The following is a 22,161-nucleotide window of genomic DNA, read 5'->3' as shown; positions in this document are numbered from 1 at the left end:
TAACTGTACATGTTTCACTACCTGAGAAATAGCTTTACTGCAGAAATTCACATCAATCTAAACTCATTTCACATCAGCCCAGAGCAAGATCACTTATTTAAGGATTATGGCATAATGTGATACAGTAAGAGGTTTGTACCTTAACACCGCAATGTGAACATGAATCTTATCAATCCTTGTCATACCGCATTATTAATACATTCATTAGTAATTATTTTCACAAAGGACATTGCTCTGTTAAAGTTTTGCTATTTGTCCAAATGAAGCAGATTGTTTTCAGAGGTCACAAGGTGTTTTTACAGTGACCTACTTACAAGTTTTGACGTCTAAATCGAAAACTTTGATAAAACAAACCCAAAAAACTCCAGCACCAATACCTAGAAGAACTAGAAGATAAGAAAACATAATGGAAAATAAAAGCAATAAGGACAGTTAGGCTCATAAAATGTTTATTTTCTAAGCAAGCTAGTTCTTTGTTTTCTGTTGAGTTTAACTGACTTAAAGTTCAGTTTGAATAAAATTCTGAATCAGCCAGTGGAACTATAAGCCAAAGTACGGGCGTACTGCAGAGCCAACACAATGCCTCTGGTGACCCAACAGCATTAAACCTAATTGCATTACTTCAAAGTACTTTTGATTGCAGATAGAATTGTACAACAGCGGTACCTGAGCTACAGAGAGTAATTAAACTTTGAAGAAAATTTCAAACAGTATCTTTGTCAACACAAAGTGGACGTAGACAAATGTTCGTATTTGCAGTATTCCCTCGTTCATTTGAAACGGAATTAACAAAATTGTTTCTAAAATTTATTGGGTAGTCTGTATGAAAACAGAGAAAAAATTGAGTTTACTGACTTCATATAGATGTAGCCTCGCTAAGCTTTCCTGCCTGCTTTTTCGTGGAAGGACTGGTAGCCACTACATTATGGACCTTAACTGACCACAGAACAATTTCATACTTTGAGTATCTTTGTCTTAGTCTTGTATTTTACTCTCAGATAAATTGAATTAAAAAAAGACCTGAAATTTTACAGAGATGCAAAGAACCTTGAGTGAGGTAAAGAAATGCCCCTTGCAATCTGATTTCTATGCTTCATTGAATTATAATCAATGGATATAGAAAATCATCTGACCGTGTAGAAGTGCACATATGCACGTGCACAATGTAGTTTCTGTAGTGCTATGTCCCTGCATGATTATATTTTTTTCAGCTCATGTAATTTATGCTATGGATAAGTAAAGAACCAAGCCAGTTAGCTTGAAAAGTACAAGCTATATAGTGTACATGGTGATAATTTACATACTGTTCTCCCAAGCCCAGTACTGCACAGCATGCTGGAATCATAGTTGTATATATTACTACATAGGGTTGATTTAAACTGCTGTTCTTTATTAAAAATGTCATTTAAAAAAATAAGCACAAGTCAACCCAGGAATCTGAGGTGTCTGGAAATGGTGGTTTTGGCTGCAGCTCATTTGAAAAGGCACATTTCCTTAACGAAGGGCAGTACTTGGAGGGATAAAAGGCAACTTCCAACCACTGCATGTGTCTGGCTAAGGGAAGTCCAATAGGTGGATTTGGGGGGATTTTCTGCAAAGTGAGATTTCAACATCCTTCTGCTTGGGGGTTTTGGCGGTTTTGTTTTGGGGATTTGGTGAAACATGAACATTTTGTAGCTTGGACAAATTTAAAATTGGACCATTTCCAAATGTTTCAAATTGTTTCATGCAAAGATGATCTTTTAACATCCTTCTGGGGGAGGAGTTGGTAACATTTTCAAGATTAATGTACCTTCTACTAAAATTTCTAGTACAATTAAATAAAAAATTATTTTTAAAGTACTATTCCAAATCTTTAAATATATATTTTGGAATAATGTGGAGAATTTTAATTACATTGCAGAAAACTTCATGAAATTCAACCAGGACAAATGCAAACTCCTGCATCTGCAAAGGAATAACCTCTAGCAATGAAAACCGCTGGGGACCACCTGCCTGGGGAGCAGCTCTGCAGAAAAGGACCTGAAAATCTTGGTAGACATGAACCAGCAGATGGAGATGGAGAGGGGCTCTTCACAGTGGTGCATGGTGGAAGGGCAAGGGACAATGTGCATAAATGGAAACAAGAGGTTTTCAGTGGCTATAAGCAAAACCTTTTCAACCATGAGGACAGTCAAGCAGCCCCCCTCCTTGGAGGGCTTCATGACCAGACTGGATAAAGCCCTGGGCAACTTGATCTGACCTCACGGCTGAGCCTGCAGGAGGTTGGATTAGATTGCCTCCTGAGATCCTTTCCAGCTTGGATTATTCTATGAGTCTATGATTCAAAAATATAAGAAATCATATAAAACTGAAAGATCATACTAAAAGTATGATCTCTTTGAAACTTTCTTTACACAGTCGTGCTAAAGATTCCGACCAGTTCAAAGCTGTTTGAGTCAGATAAATACAAACTGGATCTTTGCAAACAGTTCTTTGACACAAACTGTTTAGTCAATAATGGGTCATGAGTCACAGAGGTTCATATGGCAAACCGTGTTTGTTGATATATTCCCTAAGAAATTAATGTAATTTCTTATTTCCTACTAATCTCATTGACTCATTAATCGGTCCATTACTATCAGGTTAATGAATATAGTGAAAAAAACTGTGAAATCCAGAGCTGGAATTTCAGAGGTGCAGCAGAGAAAGAAAATCATATGCAGAAAAATGACAAAACAATGTCTTAACTAGGAACATTTTCTTATTAATATGACAATAGAAAATTGAATAGCTGATAAGTAACAGATGCCTGAAAGCTGTGTTTTTCCCTTGAATTGCATCCAATGTTCTTGCTACCATTGGAAGAAGAGATGCAGTCATTTGATGGGAATAGGAAAGCCTTGCATTTGCCTGCTGGTCCACAGAAAATAAAATCTGATTCTGTCTTCCAAAAGAGTATGACACCCATTCTCTTTCTCCACAGCACTTACTATTACAGCACATTCTTCGTTTCCTTTCATTGCAAGCAGGTGATATCATTCTCATTCCATTTTAGTGAAGGTAGTGGAAAAGTCCGAAGGGAAGTTAGAGATAACTAGAGGTTTCATCATAGTACAGAAATAGGAAAAGTTGAAAAAACATGATGAGCTTTTTCAATTTCAGCAATGAAATCTTAGGCAAGACAAACTTTCCTATAACTCGCAAATCCATTGCAGATCAATGCAATAAAATACCTTCTCATTAAAATTAAAAGCATCAAATAATGGTGGCAATACTGAAGCCAATAATATGTGGCCTGTGGAAAAGTTAGCATTCAAGCATGTAAAAACCCAGTCTTCTTTTGATGTCTTGGTATATTGCTAGCTGAAACTACTTCTAAGTTCACTTGCACGTGGTGTCAAATCAGGGACAAACACAGAGTGTTTACTTTCTTTCACAACTCACTGAGCAGGCGAGCAAAGATAAATGCCAAATTTAGAGGAAAATGGTAAACATGCAACTAGTGATTTATTTTAGTTCTGTTTGAACTGATTAATGCAAGAAATAATTATCTAGAGCTGGGACTTTGGACTTAGCAAGCATGTGGCATACAACCATGTACATGGTTGTCTATTCATAATTCCTTCATGTTGGAATATTAGTGCTGGCACACAGGTACTATGTAAGTCTGTGATATAATAAGTAGACAAAGTTCAAGACAATGCTTGCTTATTCCCTGCATGCTTCCACATGTTATCTTCATGGGAGAAAAGAGGCAGAGAGGAATGAAGAGGAATGCTATAGTTAACAAATGTGTCCCTTTGAACTGATCACCTTGGTCATTCATTTTCCCCACATCCCGTTGATGATGTCTGAAAATTATTATTTATGGAGCGAAGTCAAAATGATCATCCAAATCTTAGCAGGGCAAACTTTTCTGTATTTCTTAAATGCTTTATATTGCTGCTTAAGTAGAAGGTTAAAATTATATTCTTCATGTGTCAAAAGCAGGTGTACTTAATCAAGTATATTCCAACTTTGGATTCACTCAGAATCAAAGTACCAGAAGGAGAAGCAGCAGCAGAAGAGAGACCAGTGGACAACGTGCCACCAAACTACTTTCCAGGTTGGGATCTAGAATGAAGAATCAGGACTGACAGTTTCAGAAAAAGCTTCTTTGCTCCTAACAGTCTGCAGACCCCAAGGTTTGGTCTCTGATCAGAAGGAAATACACACTGAAGTAGAGTGAAATGTATTGTCAAACCAGTAACTGCTCTGCTGCTTACCAAACCAAGTTCCAATTGCGTTGCTCCAGGCATTGCTCCCAGCACAGTTTTTAACAAACAAAGCCCCTTCTTCACAGGCTTTGTGTGGAAGAGCTTACTTAGTCTTTCTGCCTTCCATTCTTCACCAGCAGGTGCCTGAACATACACAGAACCAACAAGTTAAGATGAATGTGACTGTTCCAACACCGTGACCAGAAGACTTCCAGGCCAGCAGGGTTTGGAAATGGAACCTCGATCTATGGTTGGCTCTTGCCTGTGTTGGAAAGTGGGTAAGAAAGGCAAACAGCAAACAACTCTTACTGAAACAACCCTGCTTTCTGCTAGCTGAAATCAAGCAAATCTTTCCCAGTGTGTTCCTCCACATCCACTGTTCTTAATTAAATCTGGTACAGTTTATAGCTCAGGATGATGAAGCGACACTGAGTTTAGCTATGAAGACCTCCCCCCAAAATTGTAAGATCTGTTTGACAATCACTATCTGAGAATGTTTCTCCTTTCACTTGCCAAGCTGAATAGAAACAGCTGGTACTAGATAATCTTTAGGATTCTTACTTGCCTGAACTGTATTTACCAAATAGAAATCATCTGGAAAATGTGGAAGCAGGCCTTCTTTGTACCCTTTTTCTTCCATGTGAGAATTTAGGAAACGTACCCAGAAACAAAACAGGAACAATCGCCAAACAATGACTGATTTAAAAAAAAAAAACAAATCAGGAATTTAGAGCAAGTAATTCTTTCATGACATGATATAAAAGTCAAGGAATAAAGGACATTTTATTCCAAGCAGTCATTCTTAAATGTCTATGTAAGAAAAGTAAAACACTCAGAGCAGATAATAAAGTTGTGCCTTGTCACACAAATTCATGGAGTGGGTTAATACAGAGGAAACAAGCTGTTGGACATTTTATCTCTTCTGCTTTTGTACGTTCCCAGCTCTCCTAATTGGTGTCTGTAGTATTTATTTAGAAAACCAAGAATAAATACATTTTTATAAGATTAACAGTAATTTTTTTCTAACGATGTACTTGCTGGATAATACATTACACCCTTGAAAACCTTGTCTTTGCTGTTAAGCTAAATAACTTCCTACTGCTGTCCAGCTGTTACCATAGCACCCAACGCAGGCATTTTCTTTAATGTAGTTGGCACAAAACATTCAGATTGCTTCTTTATTCAGGCAGGAGGCACCAGTAGGTGACTGAAGACTGCAGTGTGACATATCATGCCTTTGCAGTCATCATCATTTTTCCTTCTTTACAAAATTTTATTTTATCCCAATATTTAAGAAGGTAAATGTCAACCTCTGGAAATAACAGAAGGAAAGAAAAAGCTGTCCAAGCTTTTAACAAGGGTCTCTGACTCATTTATAGCAATCTTAGGATGCCTGTGACACTTTTTATGGCACACGAAAGCCTCATGAAAAGATGGAGAATAAACCTTAAAGGCTGTTTTATAGAACTAAAATATAGATCTTACTTTTTAACCTAGGAATTCCTCACAATTCAGCTAACACCAGGTAGTACTAAGAAAGCTGTCCACCACATAAGCAAGCATAAGACAAAATTAAACATGATTGTATAGCCTAGGAATGAAGACTAGTCTGTGTCAATAACATATTAATCTGAAGAGGAATTGGTACATACTTATTTTCAAAATATTTTGCTTTGCCTGTATTAACGTATTAAAATGTATGAGTGTCTATGTTTTAGAGATTATATATCATGCATCTTTATTAAGTAGAGCAGATTTTTTATAAATCCTATCACAAAATGCTTTCTATAGTGCTATAGAAATATTGTGGTATCAGACTTTTCTCAGAGTAGACACCGGTTGCAGCAAGGAAAATTCCAGTTTGACTCAAGGAGAAAACGCTTCGATGCTCAATCACCTCCTTGGAAGTATTTACAACTCTGTGAGAAACCTACTGAAGTTTTTAGGCCCTGCTTCAAGCAGGGCTTTGGAGCAGGTAGCCACCAGAAGTCCCTTCCAGCGTAAAAGTATTCTAGGATTCTGTGACTGTAAAAGTCATAAAAAATGTAAATGGCTGATATAAATATATATACATGTAAATTCAATATCTAATAGGAAATGTGTAATAGCTAAACTATCCACACGAGAATTTCTAAAATATATCTAAAATACATTTTAGCCAAGTGCTAAATAACTTCATTTAGGTCTTTTATAAAGATCTGTATCTGTTTCTTCCCCCTCCCATATCTATCTTAAACTGTATCAGTAAAGTTAATGGAAAAATGGCAAGCAATTTGAGTCTAGAACAAATATATCTCTAAAACCCAAGTACATTTCATTTGTAGTGTTATACTTTTACATATGCTTATCATTCTTTTTTTGTTATGCTGTAGTTCTAAATATGAAATGGGAAATATTTAGTCTTTCTTTTGATGACAATTTCTGAGAAAAGACTTCATTTGGACTTATAAGAAAACTGTTTCACTTCCTATGCTTATTTAGTATTTTTAATTGTTTATACTAAAAACCTGAAAAGAATGTTTTGGAACAGAGAATTGCAATGTGTTGGAAAGTGTAAATAATTCTGAACTACAAATCAATACATTTACATATGAAAAAAATGTAATATTTTAGGATATTACTTTGCAAACCTTTATATAAGAGTAAAATTTTACTCATGTCTAGTCTGCGCAAGCCTTGGCAGGTAAAATTACTCACCAGCATAAATGTTCACAAGAATAGGCTCTAAATGGATTGTAAATAACTTACAAAATATCTACCACACAAAAGAATTGCAGCATATCAGCGCCCACAGCTGATGCGTTCCATTTACTGTAAAAGCTGTACCATTCATCACAGTTTCGCTATCCCATTTAGTTAGTACAAATGAAATGAATAGAAGACATAGAAAATGTAGTAATGCTGACTTGGTAAAATTGTTTGACAGTAGTTGACTGTACTTTAATCCTAGGCCTAATTATTCCATAATTATTTAAGTATTTAATAAGCTATTTAATTAATAGCCCAACCCTTACAATAACAAAATACTCCTTTACTGAGTCACTGTTGAATGGTGGATCTACAACATTCACAGGTTTTCTAAAATTCCTTTCAGTGACATTCACTTTGTGAAGCTTTAGAAAACATGAAACCACTTAAAACTCTCATCCTTTAAAAGCTGAATCACACTTCAATGATATTTTAAGGACATATATTCTAAGATTCAGATATCTGAATATATTTGTAGGTTTCAAGTCGCAAGCGAGTGCCTGTGAGAGAAATGTACTGAACACAGTTCTGAGACCCACCGAAAGCCACAGGAACCAGGCAGCTGACCTGCTTTTGCAAAGTCTTTTTATGGTCCCAACTGCATCTTTAACAGCTTTGAAAATCTGTTCTCATGTCATTAATTAATGTGGTCAGGAACTAAACTGTGAATGTTATAGAATATTACTTCTTTATTAGAGCTACGTGGCACTCTGCTGCTGTCACAGATCCAGACCACAGGCATTTGCTACAAAATGTCACTGACTTTGAAACAGTAAAAATTGGCGGTGCACTGTATTGGCATGCTATGAAGTCAATATTTAAAAAAAAAAAACCACACGGGATCTTTAAAAAGAACGTCATAGCTCTGGCCAAGAGAGAAGGAAGACAGTATTTTTGGTGAAATGGCTCTCAGTGATAGTCGAGGGATCTATGCATTTGCAGAAGCAGTTAGTATTTTGCAACATGCAACACTGAATGTTTGTCTCTTTTTACAACTAACTTGTCCACTTCAAAACCAAATTTAATTATGTAACCCTATATTTCAGTTTACAATGCACTAATTTGTGTCTGTTACGTTGTTCTATTGTTGAGTGACAAAATCCAAGTAAAACAGAAGTTGGAGTTTTGCAATTTATAGTTATGACACTGCTGTCATGTTGTTTGCATTAGCATATGAAGATACAAACATCCCTGTGTTACAATGAAAAGAAACATGAAGTTGCTATATTGACCTGAAATAACTTCTCCTACACTTAGAACTCATGATCAATGACATTTATACTGAAGTGATTATTTTATTGAAGCAAAAGTACATGCTTCTCATAGATTTGATAGCTATTATTTATTACTAGGCTATGCTCAATTAGATTTTCAAATTGTTTCTGTCACATAAATTTCTACATTGCACATAATAGCTCCCTTTCTCTTCAGCCTGTTCCAGTTTGTTACTTCACAAAAGAAGTCGTTTAGTTTCCTTGAATAAACTTGGGATCTAACCTTTTGGTCCTGCAATGACTTGCCGGCTTTATTCTTCAGTATTTCTCATGAGTGTGCTTTCATCCTTGTTATGAAGGGAAAATTTCATATGTCCAAATTAAGACCTTGCATAGCTCTGTGCCTACATAAATCCTTGTTCCTAATACTTTTTGCTAACTTCTTGTTTTCTGCATCTCTTAGGCTTATCTTCTCAATATACCTATTGCAGTCTCTAGTAATACCTTCTCGTGTTATTCCTTAGGCTTGTAATTCTGTACCTCTTATCATCCATATGTCTGGTTTTAAATATATTTATTTCATGAAACTTTTAAAAATAACCCATCATAAATATATTACGCACTTTTAAACTGAGCTTATCTTTTATCATACTGCATACTATATGCCTGAAATGTAGTTTTTGTCTAATTTAAAATCTAAGTACTAAGATTGTCTGTCTCTTCCTTTATTACTCGTGTTACTGGAGAGTTTAGGGGCTGTAACGGGTCCCTTTGTAGCAGGTGGTGTAAATACAGATCAAGAACAGCATTCTGTATAGCATACAGCTTGCACAGGGACTGGCTGTGAATAATAATTAAAACAAGACTGTTTCTTCTCTCACTTATATGGAACTGCTGAAACTCTACTGACTTTCTGGTCAGGGCTATTTTCAAAGCAGAACAGCACTTCTACACAAAGTCGAGTGTTTCTGTGAAATGTGGAGAATGCAGCATGCAGCAGAGAAACCACAGCAGTGCCAGCACTGAAACAGGCACAAGTGCACTTAGGCCTCATCTTTTTTTTTTTATCTTTTTTTATGTCAAATTTTCCATTTTCTTCAGTTTCATCATATTTGTGAAATGATTTACACTTCAATAGAGGAGGAAGCATGTACAAGACTGAGAAGACAGATGAAATAAAGACTTCTTGACAGGCAAGAGGAATTTCTGGAAAGACTAAAAACACGTGCTGCCTGACCAAATGAAGTATTTCTTCATTCTTATATCCTGATTAGAAACTGAAGGAAATGAAGAACAGCTTGGAGAGACTTACAAAGATGAATAACATGTAATAAAATGGGCACATGTATTAGGGATGATAATCAGAAGACATCCATATAGTTGTTTGTCAAAAGTGATTATATCTGTAATCAAGAGGATGTACCATCTGTGAAAAGATCAAGTGTCAAACATAGTACAATGTGTCACTGATACTCTGAATTTCTGATATCACTGAATTTCTATCAGAGGCTGTAATAGAATAAATAATGCAATATAATCAATCAAAGAAATGTGTACTTGCAGGTTTAGGGTTCAATACTGTATCTTGTTTCATAAAAAATTACCCCCCAGAAATGTTACATTAGTGTGATCATGTGAAAAATGTTCAAGGAAAGTTAACACATAATTAGAGACAGCTTAGATTTTTCATAGTAATTTTAAATAAAACCTTGTTTTTACAATTTTTATTAAAAGAATTTACTGAATTTTCTAAATGTACTTAGTGTATTTAATAAATAACAATTATTAAATTAATAGTAACTTGTCGGGGGTAATGAAAAATTTTTTGATTTTCAAAATATTACCTAAATCACAATTGAAAAATGAATTTGATAATTGTGTTGGGTTTGCATGGCAAGGTTTTGGTAGCGGAGGGGGCTACAGAGATGGCTTCTGTGAGAAGCTGCTAGAAGCTTCCCCTGTGTCTGATAGAGCCAATGCCAGCCGGCTCCAAGATGGACCCACTGCTGGCCAAGGATGAGCCCATCAGTGCCTCTGTGATAACATATTTAAGAAGGAATAAAAAAAAAAGTTAGGGAGAGCTCTTGCAGCTGGAGAGAGGAGTGAGAAGATGTAAGAAACTCTGCAGATACCAAGGTCAGTGCAGAAGGAGGGGGAGGAGGTGCTCCAGGTGCTGGAGCAGAGATCCCCCTGCAGCCCATGGTGAAGACCATGGTGAAGCAGGCTGTCCCCCTGCAGCCCATGGAGGGAGGATGAGGGGGTGTAGCGATTCCACCTGCAGCCCGTGGAGGACCCCACGCCGGAGCAGGTGGAAGCACCTGAAGGAGGCTGTGACCCCGTGGGAAGCCCATGCTGGAGCAAGCTCCTGGCAGGACCTGTGGATCCGTGGAGAGAGGAGCCCACGCCAGAGCAGGTTTGCTGACAGGACTTGTGACCCCGTGGGGGACCCATGCTGGAGCAGTTTGCTCCTGAAGGTCTGCACCCCATGGGAGAGACCCACACTGGAGCAGTTCGTGAAGGACTGTAGCCCATGGGAGAGACTCACATTGGAGAAGTTCGTGAAGGACTGTCTCCCGTGAGAGGGACCCCACGCTGGAGCAGGGGAACGATGAGAGGAGTCCTCCCCCTGAGGATGAAGAAGCGGCAGAAACACCGTGTGATGAACTGACCGTAACCCCCATTGCCCGTCCACCTGTGCCGCTGAGGGGGGCGGAGGTTGAAGCCAGGAGTGAAGTTGAGCCTGGGAAGATGGGAAGAGTGGGGGGAGGTGTTTTAAGATTTGATTTTATTTCTCATTCCTCTACTCTGTTTTGCTTAGTAATAAATTAGATGGATTTCCTCTCTAAGTTCAGTCTGTTTTGCTCGTGACGATAGTGAGTGATCTCTCCCTGTCTTTATCTCGACCCATAAGCTTTTCGTTATACTTTTTCTCCCCTGTCTAGTGAATGAGGGGAGTGATAGAGCGGCTCTGGTGGGCACCTGGCCCCCAGCCAGGGTCAACCCACCACAATAATTCATTGGTAAAAATGCTGTGACAAATGATGAAGAAAATCTGCTTTTTATTTTGAGAGATAAAACCTCTTTATCTTGCAACATGGTTCACATGGGATGCTGAGGTAGTTCATCATCATGGACAGGGGTGTCTCAAGTTTGAATGACTAGGGTTGGATTTTTCGCACTTCCAGATATTTAGAACAACCAAACACATCTGTGCACCCCCCTGCCATGCACTGTTTTGCTTAATGCTTTCCAAATATGCAGAGCTTGAATTACAAATAAAATACTCTGAAAGACTAGTTGAAGGCCACATGAGCTTCAGGTGCATGATGTTCTGAAAATCATGCTGTCTTCTTTATTTCTCTTGAACTCTTTTAAATTCTAGTTTGGTGTGTTAGCTCTCTGTTAGTCAGTCTTAATGTTGGCTCTGCTGCTTGGGTGGCAGTTGCTCACACATCCATACGAAGCTACGCACTACTTACACGCTGCCATGCTTTGGGCCACTGTGAATTAGAGGAAGAAGTTGCTTCCATGGGAAGGCAACATCCCAAAAGAGTTGACGCGTTTTCTACTTTGCGCTGTTAGAGAGGTGGCAGATCAACAATGGGCACATGCATGCTGTCTGCTTGTGCTCCCCATTAACTCTCAATCTTAAATGGAGACACTTTGGCCATGGAGTTAGAGAATTTTACAGTGGTTTTTGGAGAACAAGTGATGCAAAGCACCACAGGATTTGGGGAAAGAGCAGGGCGTTAATGCCAGTGCAGAATCTTGCTTTTTTTTTAAAAAAAAACAAACTCTCATGGTTTTCAAATTGTGATGCTGAGAAAAGGCGGCTCCGGGGAGATCTAATTGCAGCTTTCCAGTATATGAAGGGGGCCTACAGGAAAGATGGAGAGGGACTGTTTATCAGGGAGTGTGGTGACAGGACAAGGGGTAATGGGTTTAAGCTGAAGGAGGGTCAATTTAGATTAGATGTCTGAGAGAAATTCTTTACTGTTAGAGTGGTGAGGCACTGGCACAGGTTGCCCAGAGAGGTTGTGGAGGCCCCATCCCTGGAAGTGTTGAAGGCCAGGTTGGATGAGGCTTTGGGCAACGTGGTCTAGTGGAGGGTGTCCCTGCCTGCAGCAGGGGGGTTGGAACTAGATGATCTTTAAGGTCCCTTCCAACCCAAACCATTCTGTGATTCTATGAATCTGAATTGTGACGTCAAGATTTGAAAAGTAGCAAGTTTTTAACTGTTCTTAACTGTCAACATTCTTCTAATGGATTGAAATATAATTAATGAAGTTTCATGTCACATACACATTAAACATCTCACACGCTCAAGCTATCTTGCTGTTTCTTGAACTATGCTTTTATAAAAAGTATTTGTAAAAATCCTTCCTCGCAGTTTTTTTTTTTTAACAAATTTGGTGAAGCGAGCTGCGTGACGAGCTCCCACCCAGCTCTGCGCTCCATCCCCCATTACAAATCCCGCCCAGGTTCCCCCAACCCACAAAGATTGTAACCCGCAGGCTGGGCTCACCCCACTCGGGGCGATCAGGGGCTGCCCCGCCGGGTGGCGGCTGTGGGCGACCTGAGGGGCACAGCTGGCTGTAAGGGAGGGGAGGGGGCGAGGGCCTGCCGGGGCACCGGGCCGCTGAGGCGCCCGACGGCGGCCGTTGGAAACGGGCGACTGTGGAACCTGCCGCGCGGAGGGGGAGGGCGGGGCTAACGGACGCTAACGCGCAGGCGCGAGGGAACGGCGCGCGCCGTCTCCCAGGGTACGGCGCGTCCGCGTCCCGTCGTTCCTCGCGGGCCGTTGCGTCCCCTCTGACCCGGGCCCGTCGCTCCACCATCCGGGCTCTCGGCGCCACACGGGGAAGATGGCGGCGCTGGTCCCTGCCGAGTGGATAAAGAATTGGGAGAAAGGGGGCAAGAACGAGTTGTGAGTGCGGGGTTGTGACGCGGGAAGGCGATGGGGCGCTGCAGGCCGCCGGCCTGCGGGAGGGAGAGGGAGCCTGGGCCTCACCGGCCGAGGGAGGCTGATGGGGGGGCGACGAAGAGGTGGGAGCGGGCGGGGAGGACGTCGCTCGAGGCTGCGTCCTTGCTGCTGCGGCTTAGGGACGAAACCCTGGCCGGGCGGAGGGCCCGGGCCGCCTTCCTATCCGTCTCGGCCTCCTTTGTCGGTTGCTAACCATCTCCGCGGAAACTTGTTCCCGGTAGCTGGGCCTAGCTCTCCAGGCGCCCGTTGCCCGCGGCCCGAGCGCCCCCTTCCTGCCTCTGGGTCAGGTTTATCGGGTGTCGGGCTTCCCTTTAGCCGCCCCCCCGGGGTAATATAGAGCCTGAAGCGTTCTTGCTTCACTGGCTCCACGGTCTTCACCCTTCTGGCAGAGGTCGCAGCCCCCGTTCTCACCTTTCTGCCTTTTCCGGGGTGACTAGCGCTGTATTCTTTGATTCAGGCAAAGTAGGATCAGCTAATGATTGCTGTTCATCCTACAAGGTAACCTTTGTGTGCTGAGGGTTCTGGTTGCAGCTTCCCAAATCAATCCAGGTGTGCTAGGAGCTTTCCCTTTAGGGCCTTCTGTGTATCTGTTTTAAGCAATCTTAACTTGGCAGATTCACTCTCTGTGCTGCCTGCTGTGTTTCAGGAGTACACCATTTTGGGGGGTTACTCACCAGTTTGTCGATTTCATGTTACTATGTCAGCTGGACAAGGGTATCCTGCTACTAACTGTATGTTTTTAAATGCCCATATTTTAATTCTTTGAAGCGCTTTTGGTTTTTGTTGTAACTAAAAAACCCTACAGTTTCAAATTTGGGTGTTTGGGGGATCACATTGAGAAACGCTTTTTGATATTCACTCTTTTTTGTTATTTTCTTTTGTTCATTTATTTTTAAAAGGTTGTGCAGCTGATCTTCCCTATGCATGAAGGAAAAGGTAGTGAGGTAGAGAGCAGAGAACATAGAGGCACCCTGCATAAAACACTGTTATCCCCAGACCCTCCATTTTGTAGTGAAGGGCCCCCCCCTTTACAGCCATGTCATTTTTGGCCTTGAATTGTGCTAGGACCATTATTGCATTAGCATGTAATTTTAACATGTTTTGATGTGGATGATACAAGGCCAGTGATAATTTCTTATGTACTTGCATTTCCAACAATAATAAAAGCGTTCAGGAGCCCCCAAACAATGCTGAGGTTTTTAATCTCCTGCTTAAGATTTTATGGCAATAGCTGAATTTGCATCCAGCATAGCAATATTTGTGCAATAAACAGTGACCTTTTTATTGAACTTCAGTGTTTAGAAACTTCTGTATGCATAACAAAGAATAAAATCTATAAACATTTACTGATAGCTTTCAAAAATGCACAAATGACTATAATAAAACAGATGGGCTTTTTATATGTAACATTATATACATGTAGATGCACTTGCTAGCTTTTCTGTAATGGTTATTAAGTCATTTTTGCTTGAAGTAGTCACATATGATTATGATATTTGTAACTTACCCTGTTATGATCCCTGAGGTTCTATAGAGTTTGCACAAGGACAGAAATTTCATAGTTGATCGTATAATGGCAACTGCATTGTTTGCACTGAATTCTCAGAACTTTTAACTGTGTAACAGGCAAGTTAGCTTAGCTTTTGACCATGATAAAACCTTTTATGATTCTCTGCTGTCCCTAGAGTAGTACTTCTTAACCATGATGGCAAGAAAGTGTTACTCTGCCATGGGACGGATAAAACAAAATGATAGGCTAAATTCCTGGGGTTTTGGCATTTACACCTCATTGGGAATACTACTTAAATAAAGTTCTAGGCATGATTTAGAGTAGTTTGCAAAAGAAGCCATGCATTTTAAAAGAAATGTGATTGTGTCTGGTTAACAGTTGTTTTTGCAGTGATAGCTTTGTAAGCATGTGGAATATGTATGAATTTTCTTCCTAGGAGCAAAAGAATATATCTGTAGCCAATATCTAGAGAAATTTTTGGGAAACTAACTTTTTTTGGGGGAAATCTTCAGTGTGTAATTTTGGTTTTTTTTTCCCAAAACTTCCTATCTCCTGTTTTACTGGAGGAAAATACAATTACGATGTTCTCTGTCCAAAATAAAACACATGAAATATTTTTAAACATTACATTTATTCCCCTTTTACTTTAAATAATGATACTACTTATTTTTATTGAATTATTTATTTAATACAAATATGCCCAGAAATATAAATTAGTTCTAGGCCTAAGTCAGGGCCACAATTCCAGTCTCAGGGTTTGTGGTTCGAAGTTAAGATAATGCATTATATTGATAAACGAGTTAGAAAAGTGGGGAGGGGAAGGATACTGCAAAAGGACAAAACTGACAATTCTAGCAAATATAGGACTTTCAAAAATTTTAGAAGTGGGGGGTTTTTTGTTGGGTTTTTTTTTTATTTAGTCTTTGGAAGCCTGGTCTAATAAAGGCCACATATGAAGTCAGAGTACATTCACTCTTTGTTTTGTTTTTTAAACAAAGTGGTGGACTTATTCACAGGGAGACAATTACCAACTTTGAAAAGTGAAGATTACAGAAAAAACACCCCTCGTAATTAGCAGAAAGAAAAGTTTAGGTCTTACAGAAAAAATATTACTTGCTGGAGCATGAAATGGCTTACATGATCTGACTAGATCAGCCCAAGATAATATTTTGGCAGTTACTAGTTACCTAAATAAAACCACAATTTTATGTTTTGGGGAATATGAAACTGTATTGAGAGAAGTAATTTGTTTTTATTTGGCATTTCAGCTTCTACTGTGATTAATAGTGGATGCTTAAGATGATCGCTGTATGTTTTCTTCCGTGGTTCTGAGTGGTGCGGTGGTGGAGTGCCTATGCTTGAAAGCATAGAGGATTTGTAATATTGGTGTAGCCAGTGGGAGATGCTGCTATTGGGGCAGGGGAAAAAAAAAAGAAATTTTTGATTGCTTTGTAAAGAAAACAATATAGAGATTTTTAAAGAAGTCCGGTAAGGACATCAATTTTAAACTGACATCTTTTGCTGTGAAAAATAATGAACTTTATTTTTGCTGATGTGATCAGTTTGTCATGATATAACAGTAATGTCAAAAAAACCAGAGGGTAAGGATTTTGTTTGTCTTAGAGTGTCATAACGTTAATTAGTAAGGCAGCGTCGTAGAGCTTAGGTAGCAGTGACCATTCACTTCCTAGAAATTGTTCAGAGGCCTTGTTCAAAACTGTATGTGCTTTGAATTTAATCCAGCTACTGATGTGTAATAATACCTAATACAAATACATAAATGTACATCAACTGGTAGTTTCAAGTGTTCTTAGCTGCCAGAACTATAAATTGGTCAGGATGTCGTCATCTTATCTGTCATTTTTTATTTTGTTCAGACCCTTCTCTGTCTAAATAGAATTTAATAAACTATGTGCATTTGTTTTGCTACTGCCAGATATTGTGTAAAAATTGAGTTGGAATCTATGTGTGACTGCTTATTATGCTGATCAGTCTAGACTCCTTGTAGACCTATTTGTGTGTTCATATACTGTCCTTTGTAGCCAAATTGTATTGTTTTGTATAGTGTCTTTCACAATAAGATGCTGGTCTATGGCTGTAGCCCATATGGACGTTTATAATACACATAAAATGGCAGGCACTTACTATTAGACTGATACCTTACCTTGTTTTGCAATAGATTAAACACATCAAAGACCCTTTAGTGGGGAAGTAATGCTTTAGTAATGTACTTGGCTGGCAGTTTATGCAATATGTTAATCCTCAAGATAAATTGAAGAAGCTTAATGTTCTGTGAATGTGAAATTGTGAGACTCGATCTTTCAAGTGCTCCCAAGATGTTTGTTACTTTACCTGCACCAGGACTGTCACAGTGTTGAGTAAAAGGGCTGAGCGTCAGGAAAAAAGAGTTGTAGTGCTGCCATCCCGACTGCAAAATGCGATTGATTGTACTTTATCTCAACTAGAGAACTACCCACATCAGTTAAATTATGCATATACTTAAATGTTTGCAGAGATACGCACTTTGTGATAATTACTGCCATATACTATGTGTGGGAGTGTAATTGAGGATATAGGACGTTGTGTATGAATTGGGAGGCTTAGGTTCAGTTGCTGGCTCTGCCATGCAAACTTGTTTGATAGGTGCTCAACGCTGCTTTGGAATTTGTTGTTTAAGCAAATCTATCCCATCTTAGTCCAAAACAAATTTAATTTTGAAACTTTGGTTTTCAGAAATGATTCTGTGATTTTTTTTTTAGCATTATTTTTACTTTCTAGGTTATTCTGGTTTTTAAATTGTATTTTACATGTATTGCACAGTTTTATCCTCAGATGAAGGGATGTAGGTTTTAGTAGAGTAGGGAATTTCTCTTACAGCAATGAACTAAACGATTAGAATAATAAAAGTTTTGAACAAACTCTTAACAAACAGTTTGGGTCTTTTGAACTGAAAAGTGGATGTGATAAATTTCCATTGTCCTGTTTAAGTATTGTTGTGGCTTTTTTGTCATACTAATGTTGACATTTTTATTCTTGGGAATGCACAAGTATTTTGATTTTAATTTATGATGCACTCAGTTGAGACTAGATGAGCTAATCTGACAGTTTGGTGGTACTGGAAGGGGAGAGCTTCTGCCTTGTCTTCATTCACCAGGGCTTTCTTTACTGATGCTTATCTGACCTCCTCGTAAGCTGCTTCAACTTGCAAAGTTGGCAGAAGACTTGTGTCTTGACCAGTTTTGTTAGTTTTCTGCCAGGTTTATCAGTTTATTTAACCGATTTGGCTGACATGAGAGGGCTAGAACGGTGTGGCCAAGAAGGGAAGAATTATTGGTGAATGTGTCCATTTCTGCAGGCATAGGCCATTAAATCAGCTCAGCTGTACTGCCTGACAGCACCTTCAGAAAACGTCATCCTCCTTTGGAGACAGAGCACCTGTATGAAAGAATCTAAGCAAACAATTATTAATTTAGATCCAGAGTAATGCCAACATCTACTACTACCAAAACTTTCCCATGTAGACTTTCACAAAAAGAAAAAAAAAATATTTTTTTTTCCAATTTAATAATTCAGGGGTTTTTAATTACAAATATAAAGCAAATTGTTTTACAGACTGATCTTAAATAGGGTTTCTTGTTACATTGATCAGACAGATTTGTGTCTTGAAGTAATGTGAAGTTGATAGTACTATTTTGGTATTGCTGGAAAGAGAATTGGAAGAGGTTAAAGCTCTTATTTTGTCTTAAGATGTGCTTAAGAGAACTTTTCAGTCCAAGCAGACAGGGTTGTTGTTCATGTAACCTGGTCGATGATATCACCTTATGACATAGGGGTCAAAGTATGCATCTCAGTAGATAATTTTTTGGAATCAGGTAGTTTACTGTTATTTATGTACAGCTTGTAGAAATGAGTGCTTATAGGGTAACTTTATGGAGGAGTAGTAATTAAAATTTAAGAAAATCTGACTTATATCAAATTCATGCAGTCTTGAGGGACAGCTGGGGAAAAAAAATCTATTGCTTCAAAAAAATGCACTTCCATTCATGAAAAATAAAATAAATTACCGATTTCCCTGTTTTGCTGTCTCTGTTCTGGTTATTTCCAACTATACTGCATTTTCTTCAATAGCATTTGGAACATCTTAGCCATGCTATTGCTTTTTGCTGAGCTTGCATGTTTCTGCTGATTATATTATATGTGAAACTGCCTGTTTTCCAGTTGTCTTTAAAGGGTGCATATACCTTGTATTTGCTAATTATAATTATTTGATTGCTGGAACAGCTATTTAGTCCTGCTGGAGACATAATTATCTGTATAGAATGCAAATAGAATGAGTAACTGATTGCTACAGAATCCTTTTTCACTGTTTATTTTTCATGATAGGCCTCTGCAATAACTGCACATACCTGCTTTATTTGAGAACATGCTTAAAAATCGCTCCCACAGGAAACTGTAATCTTGCCATCTTATGTAGGAATACGATGTAGCTCTGATACTGTCTTCAGTTTCTGCACATGAAAGCCTTTTTGATGAAAAGCATGTGAAACTTTTGGTTGAAAATTTGCAAGTGTGAAGACAGTTCTTAAGATTTTCATTGGTGTCTGTTACAAGATAGGTACATCACTACCTTTTTCAAAATACTGTTGCTTTTAAATGTGAAACTGCTTTTGAAGCCTCATGCTGGGGTGACAGTAGTAGAGGAGAGGGAAAATCCTTGTAGCTTGGAAGGATGTCCATTTCTAAGCTGTCAGTGTAGTGGAGAAGCTTGTTCTTTAAACGTTTATTCTATAACACACAGAACTATTATTTTATTTCATGGAACAGTCTGTACAGTATTTAGTGTACTTTTTACATATGGCTGATTTGGTTGAGGGAGTCACAGGAGTGACTAAAGACAACGTAACATGGCAGGTCTTTGCATCCTATCCTGTAGAGTCTTAGTGACTAGAATAGATAAAATTCTGTCTTACCATTGATAAAACATTGCATCAGGAAACTATGCACATAGTTTAACGTTAAAAATTTTTTACAAGCCAGAGTTTAAAAATGATCATAGTCGTAGTATTTCTATGAGAAGCATTTCCTCATTAGTTAATAAAAGTAGATTAATGCTAGCACTTCCCGCTTCTTTTCACATACTAAAATTGCCTAGTATCTCACTTTTCTCTGTGTAAGCAGGTGTAATGTTAGGAAGACTATTTTTTTTAAGTGTATGATATATATGTGAGATCTATTGGGACTGTTGTATTTCTTTGTGTAACTTCTGTGAATTAGTGTTTACTCTATGAAAATTGAAATGTAGTCAGCCATTTAAGCTGTCCAAATTTAAAGTCATTTCAGCCAGAACAACAACAAAAAGAGTCCCCAAAAATTTGTGTGCTAATATCTATTTATATGGTGGTTTTAATTTTTTTTAATATTTCTTTTATTTCAGTGTGCAACTATGTCGCACTCTCAGTGAAAACAAAAGCCATGATAATATGGGTTTCAGAGGTAAGTTGTGTACTTTTTGGTTGGTTTTTAATTAAATTTTAAAAAGCCTGGAAACCATTGATGATGGTACCTCTGCATGTATCTTCTTGGAACGTTTATATACAGTGACCATTAGTGCATGCTAAAAGTGGATACTGCAACTAGTAGGGCAATACAAACATCCACAGCTAGTTTTGTCTTCAGACATACAGGTGAGAGATTTCTTAGGCAGCAGTAAGTGGTGGCAGAATAGTCCTGTATTTGGTCTGTGCTGTAGAAAATGGAATTCCATTTTGCAAACTCAACATACAACTAGATTTTATTCTAAAAGTTAAATATATGCACACCAATGTATGCAATTATGATTGTATTCTGCAGAAAGTAATTTTTACAACAGTATCTGAGTTACAGACTTTCTGCTTTGTTAGTGAAAGACACTGCTGTCTTTAAGTTTTAAATTCTCACTTTAAGAAATCTTTGGTGTTTAAAGAAAATTTAAATTTTTGTTTGCTTTGCAGAATCTGTTGGAAGAAAAGGTTCGATATTACTAAGGCCACAAATGTGCTGTGCTCTTTAGATGGTGTTTTGGATTCTTGCTAAAATAATCATGAGAAATTTGTAATGCAGAAAAGAAACTAAAATATTTCAATGTAAATTATAAGTAATATTATTAAGTTAGAAGAATTTATTGTTCAACAAAGCAAAATCAGTATTCTCAAAGAAAGGTCACCAGATGTCTGTTCTAGGCAGAGGCTGACAATTTCTATATGCTGTTTTCTTTTTCTTTTTCCTTGCTGTCAGGATCTAAAAGATCCAGTGGGAATGACTAGATAGATACATGCAGTGGTTATATTGGAGGAATTAATAGAAATAGTTGAAGTCCTTCTGGTGATAGAAAAAAACCTCTCAACGTATGGATAATCTGGAGTGAGGTACAGAGGTGCTGACTGCTAAGAATTTGTTTGAGTCCACATGACCTGCGTCGTGTTCTGAAAATTGCTCTGGCACTTGCATTTCTGCCTTTTAGTTCCAGAAAGACATTTATTAAGCCCAGTATACCACAAGCTTTTGGAGACAGGTCAGACAAATTCTCCACAGTGTGGAGAGCCATTTGCAGAGGGAAACCTGAGGCTATGCTTATGGCTGGTTTGGGTTCATCGTAAATTATGAAATTGGGTACTGCACCAAACTGTCCTCTTAAATTGGTCTTCAAAGTAGTTGTGTTTTACATAGAATTGATGTCTAAACCAATCCTGCTATATTTAAGTCCTTAGCAGTTAGTGTTTTTTCTCAAAAAAACCTGTGATAGGTAAAATTAACCTGCCCATTTAAGAAAAAAAATCTGCTTTTAATTGACATACAGTGGTTTGCAGTCACCAAGTTACTGAGTACTTGTTTTAAGTCATTAAGGTCTGTAACTTGTGTACTCATTGCGAATAGTGCTTATATGAGCAAACCACATGGTACAAATACAAGGTGAAAACATGAGATTTTACTATTTTTCATATACTAAAAAGTGTGGCAACATTGTGGTGTATTATTTAAGAAGAGTTCCTTACAAGTTTACCATAGCTGTTTTTGCAACCACCATGTTTAACACTGCAAGTTTTTTCTCAAATGCAGTACCTCTGTTTAATATAAGCTTTTGTAAAACATCATTCTTCAGTTATGGGAGACTTTCCTTAAAAAATAATAATAATAAAAAATCCTTGTTAAGCATTTTTTCTCCAATTAAATTCTACTTTCTCCTAGAGGAACGGTTTTTGAAAGCATATCTGTGATGAGATATGGTTAAGGAAAAAGTACTGGAATGTTTTATATTGCCACACATGTGTGTGGGTATGTATGTTTAATATGATATTTATGTGAGTTATAAGTTTAAAATGTCTTTGTTAAACCAACTGCCAAGACTCAGGTTGTTACGTGCGGGACTGTAGTCTTCCATCCCATTTTACTGTTATTCCATAAACTCTCTAGGGAAGGTGGATCATCTCT

The 22,161-nt window shown here is 38.3% G+C and overlaps 1 protein-coding gene across 1 annotated transcript in view; it reads left to right on the top strand.

Moving 5' to 3' along the window:
* Window positions 1–12,951: 12,951 nt before the first annotated feature.
* The window catches only part of THOC2 (THO complex subunit 2), a 56,421-nt gene continuing 47,211 nt past the window's right edge, over window positions 12,952–22,161 (top strand). Inside the window, exons 1-2 of the mRNA XM_075763576.1 lie at window positions 12,952–13,127; window positions 20,129–20,187. Of these exons, the coding sequence (XP_075619691.1) occupies window positions 13,066–13,127; window positions 20,129–20,187 (121 nt within the window). The 5' untranslated portion in view covers window positions 12,952–13,065. The remainder of the gene's footprint in view (window positions 13,128–20,128; window positions 20,188–22,161) is intronic.

This window comes from Balearica regulorum, chromosome 11, assembly GCF_011004875.1.
Source record: "Balearica regulorum gibbericeps isolate bBalReg1 chromosome 11, bBalReg1.pri, whole genome shotgun sequence".
NCBI lineage: Eukaryota > Metazoa > Chordata > Aves > Gruiformes > Gruidae > Balearica > Balearica regulorum.
Note: the sequence above shows the minus strand (reverse complement) of the source record. Positions and strands in the feature narration are given on the sequence as shown.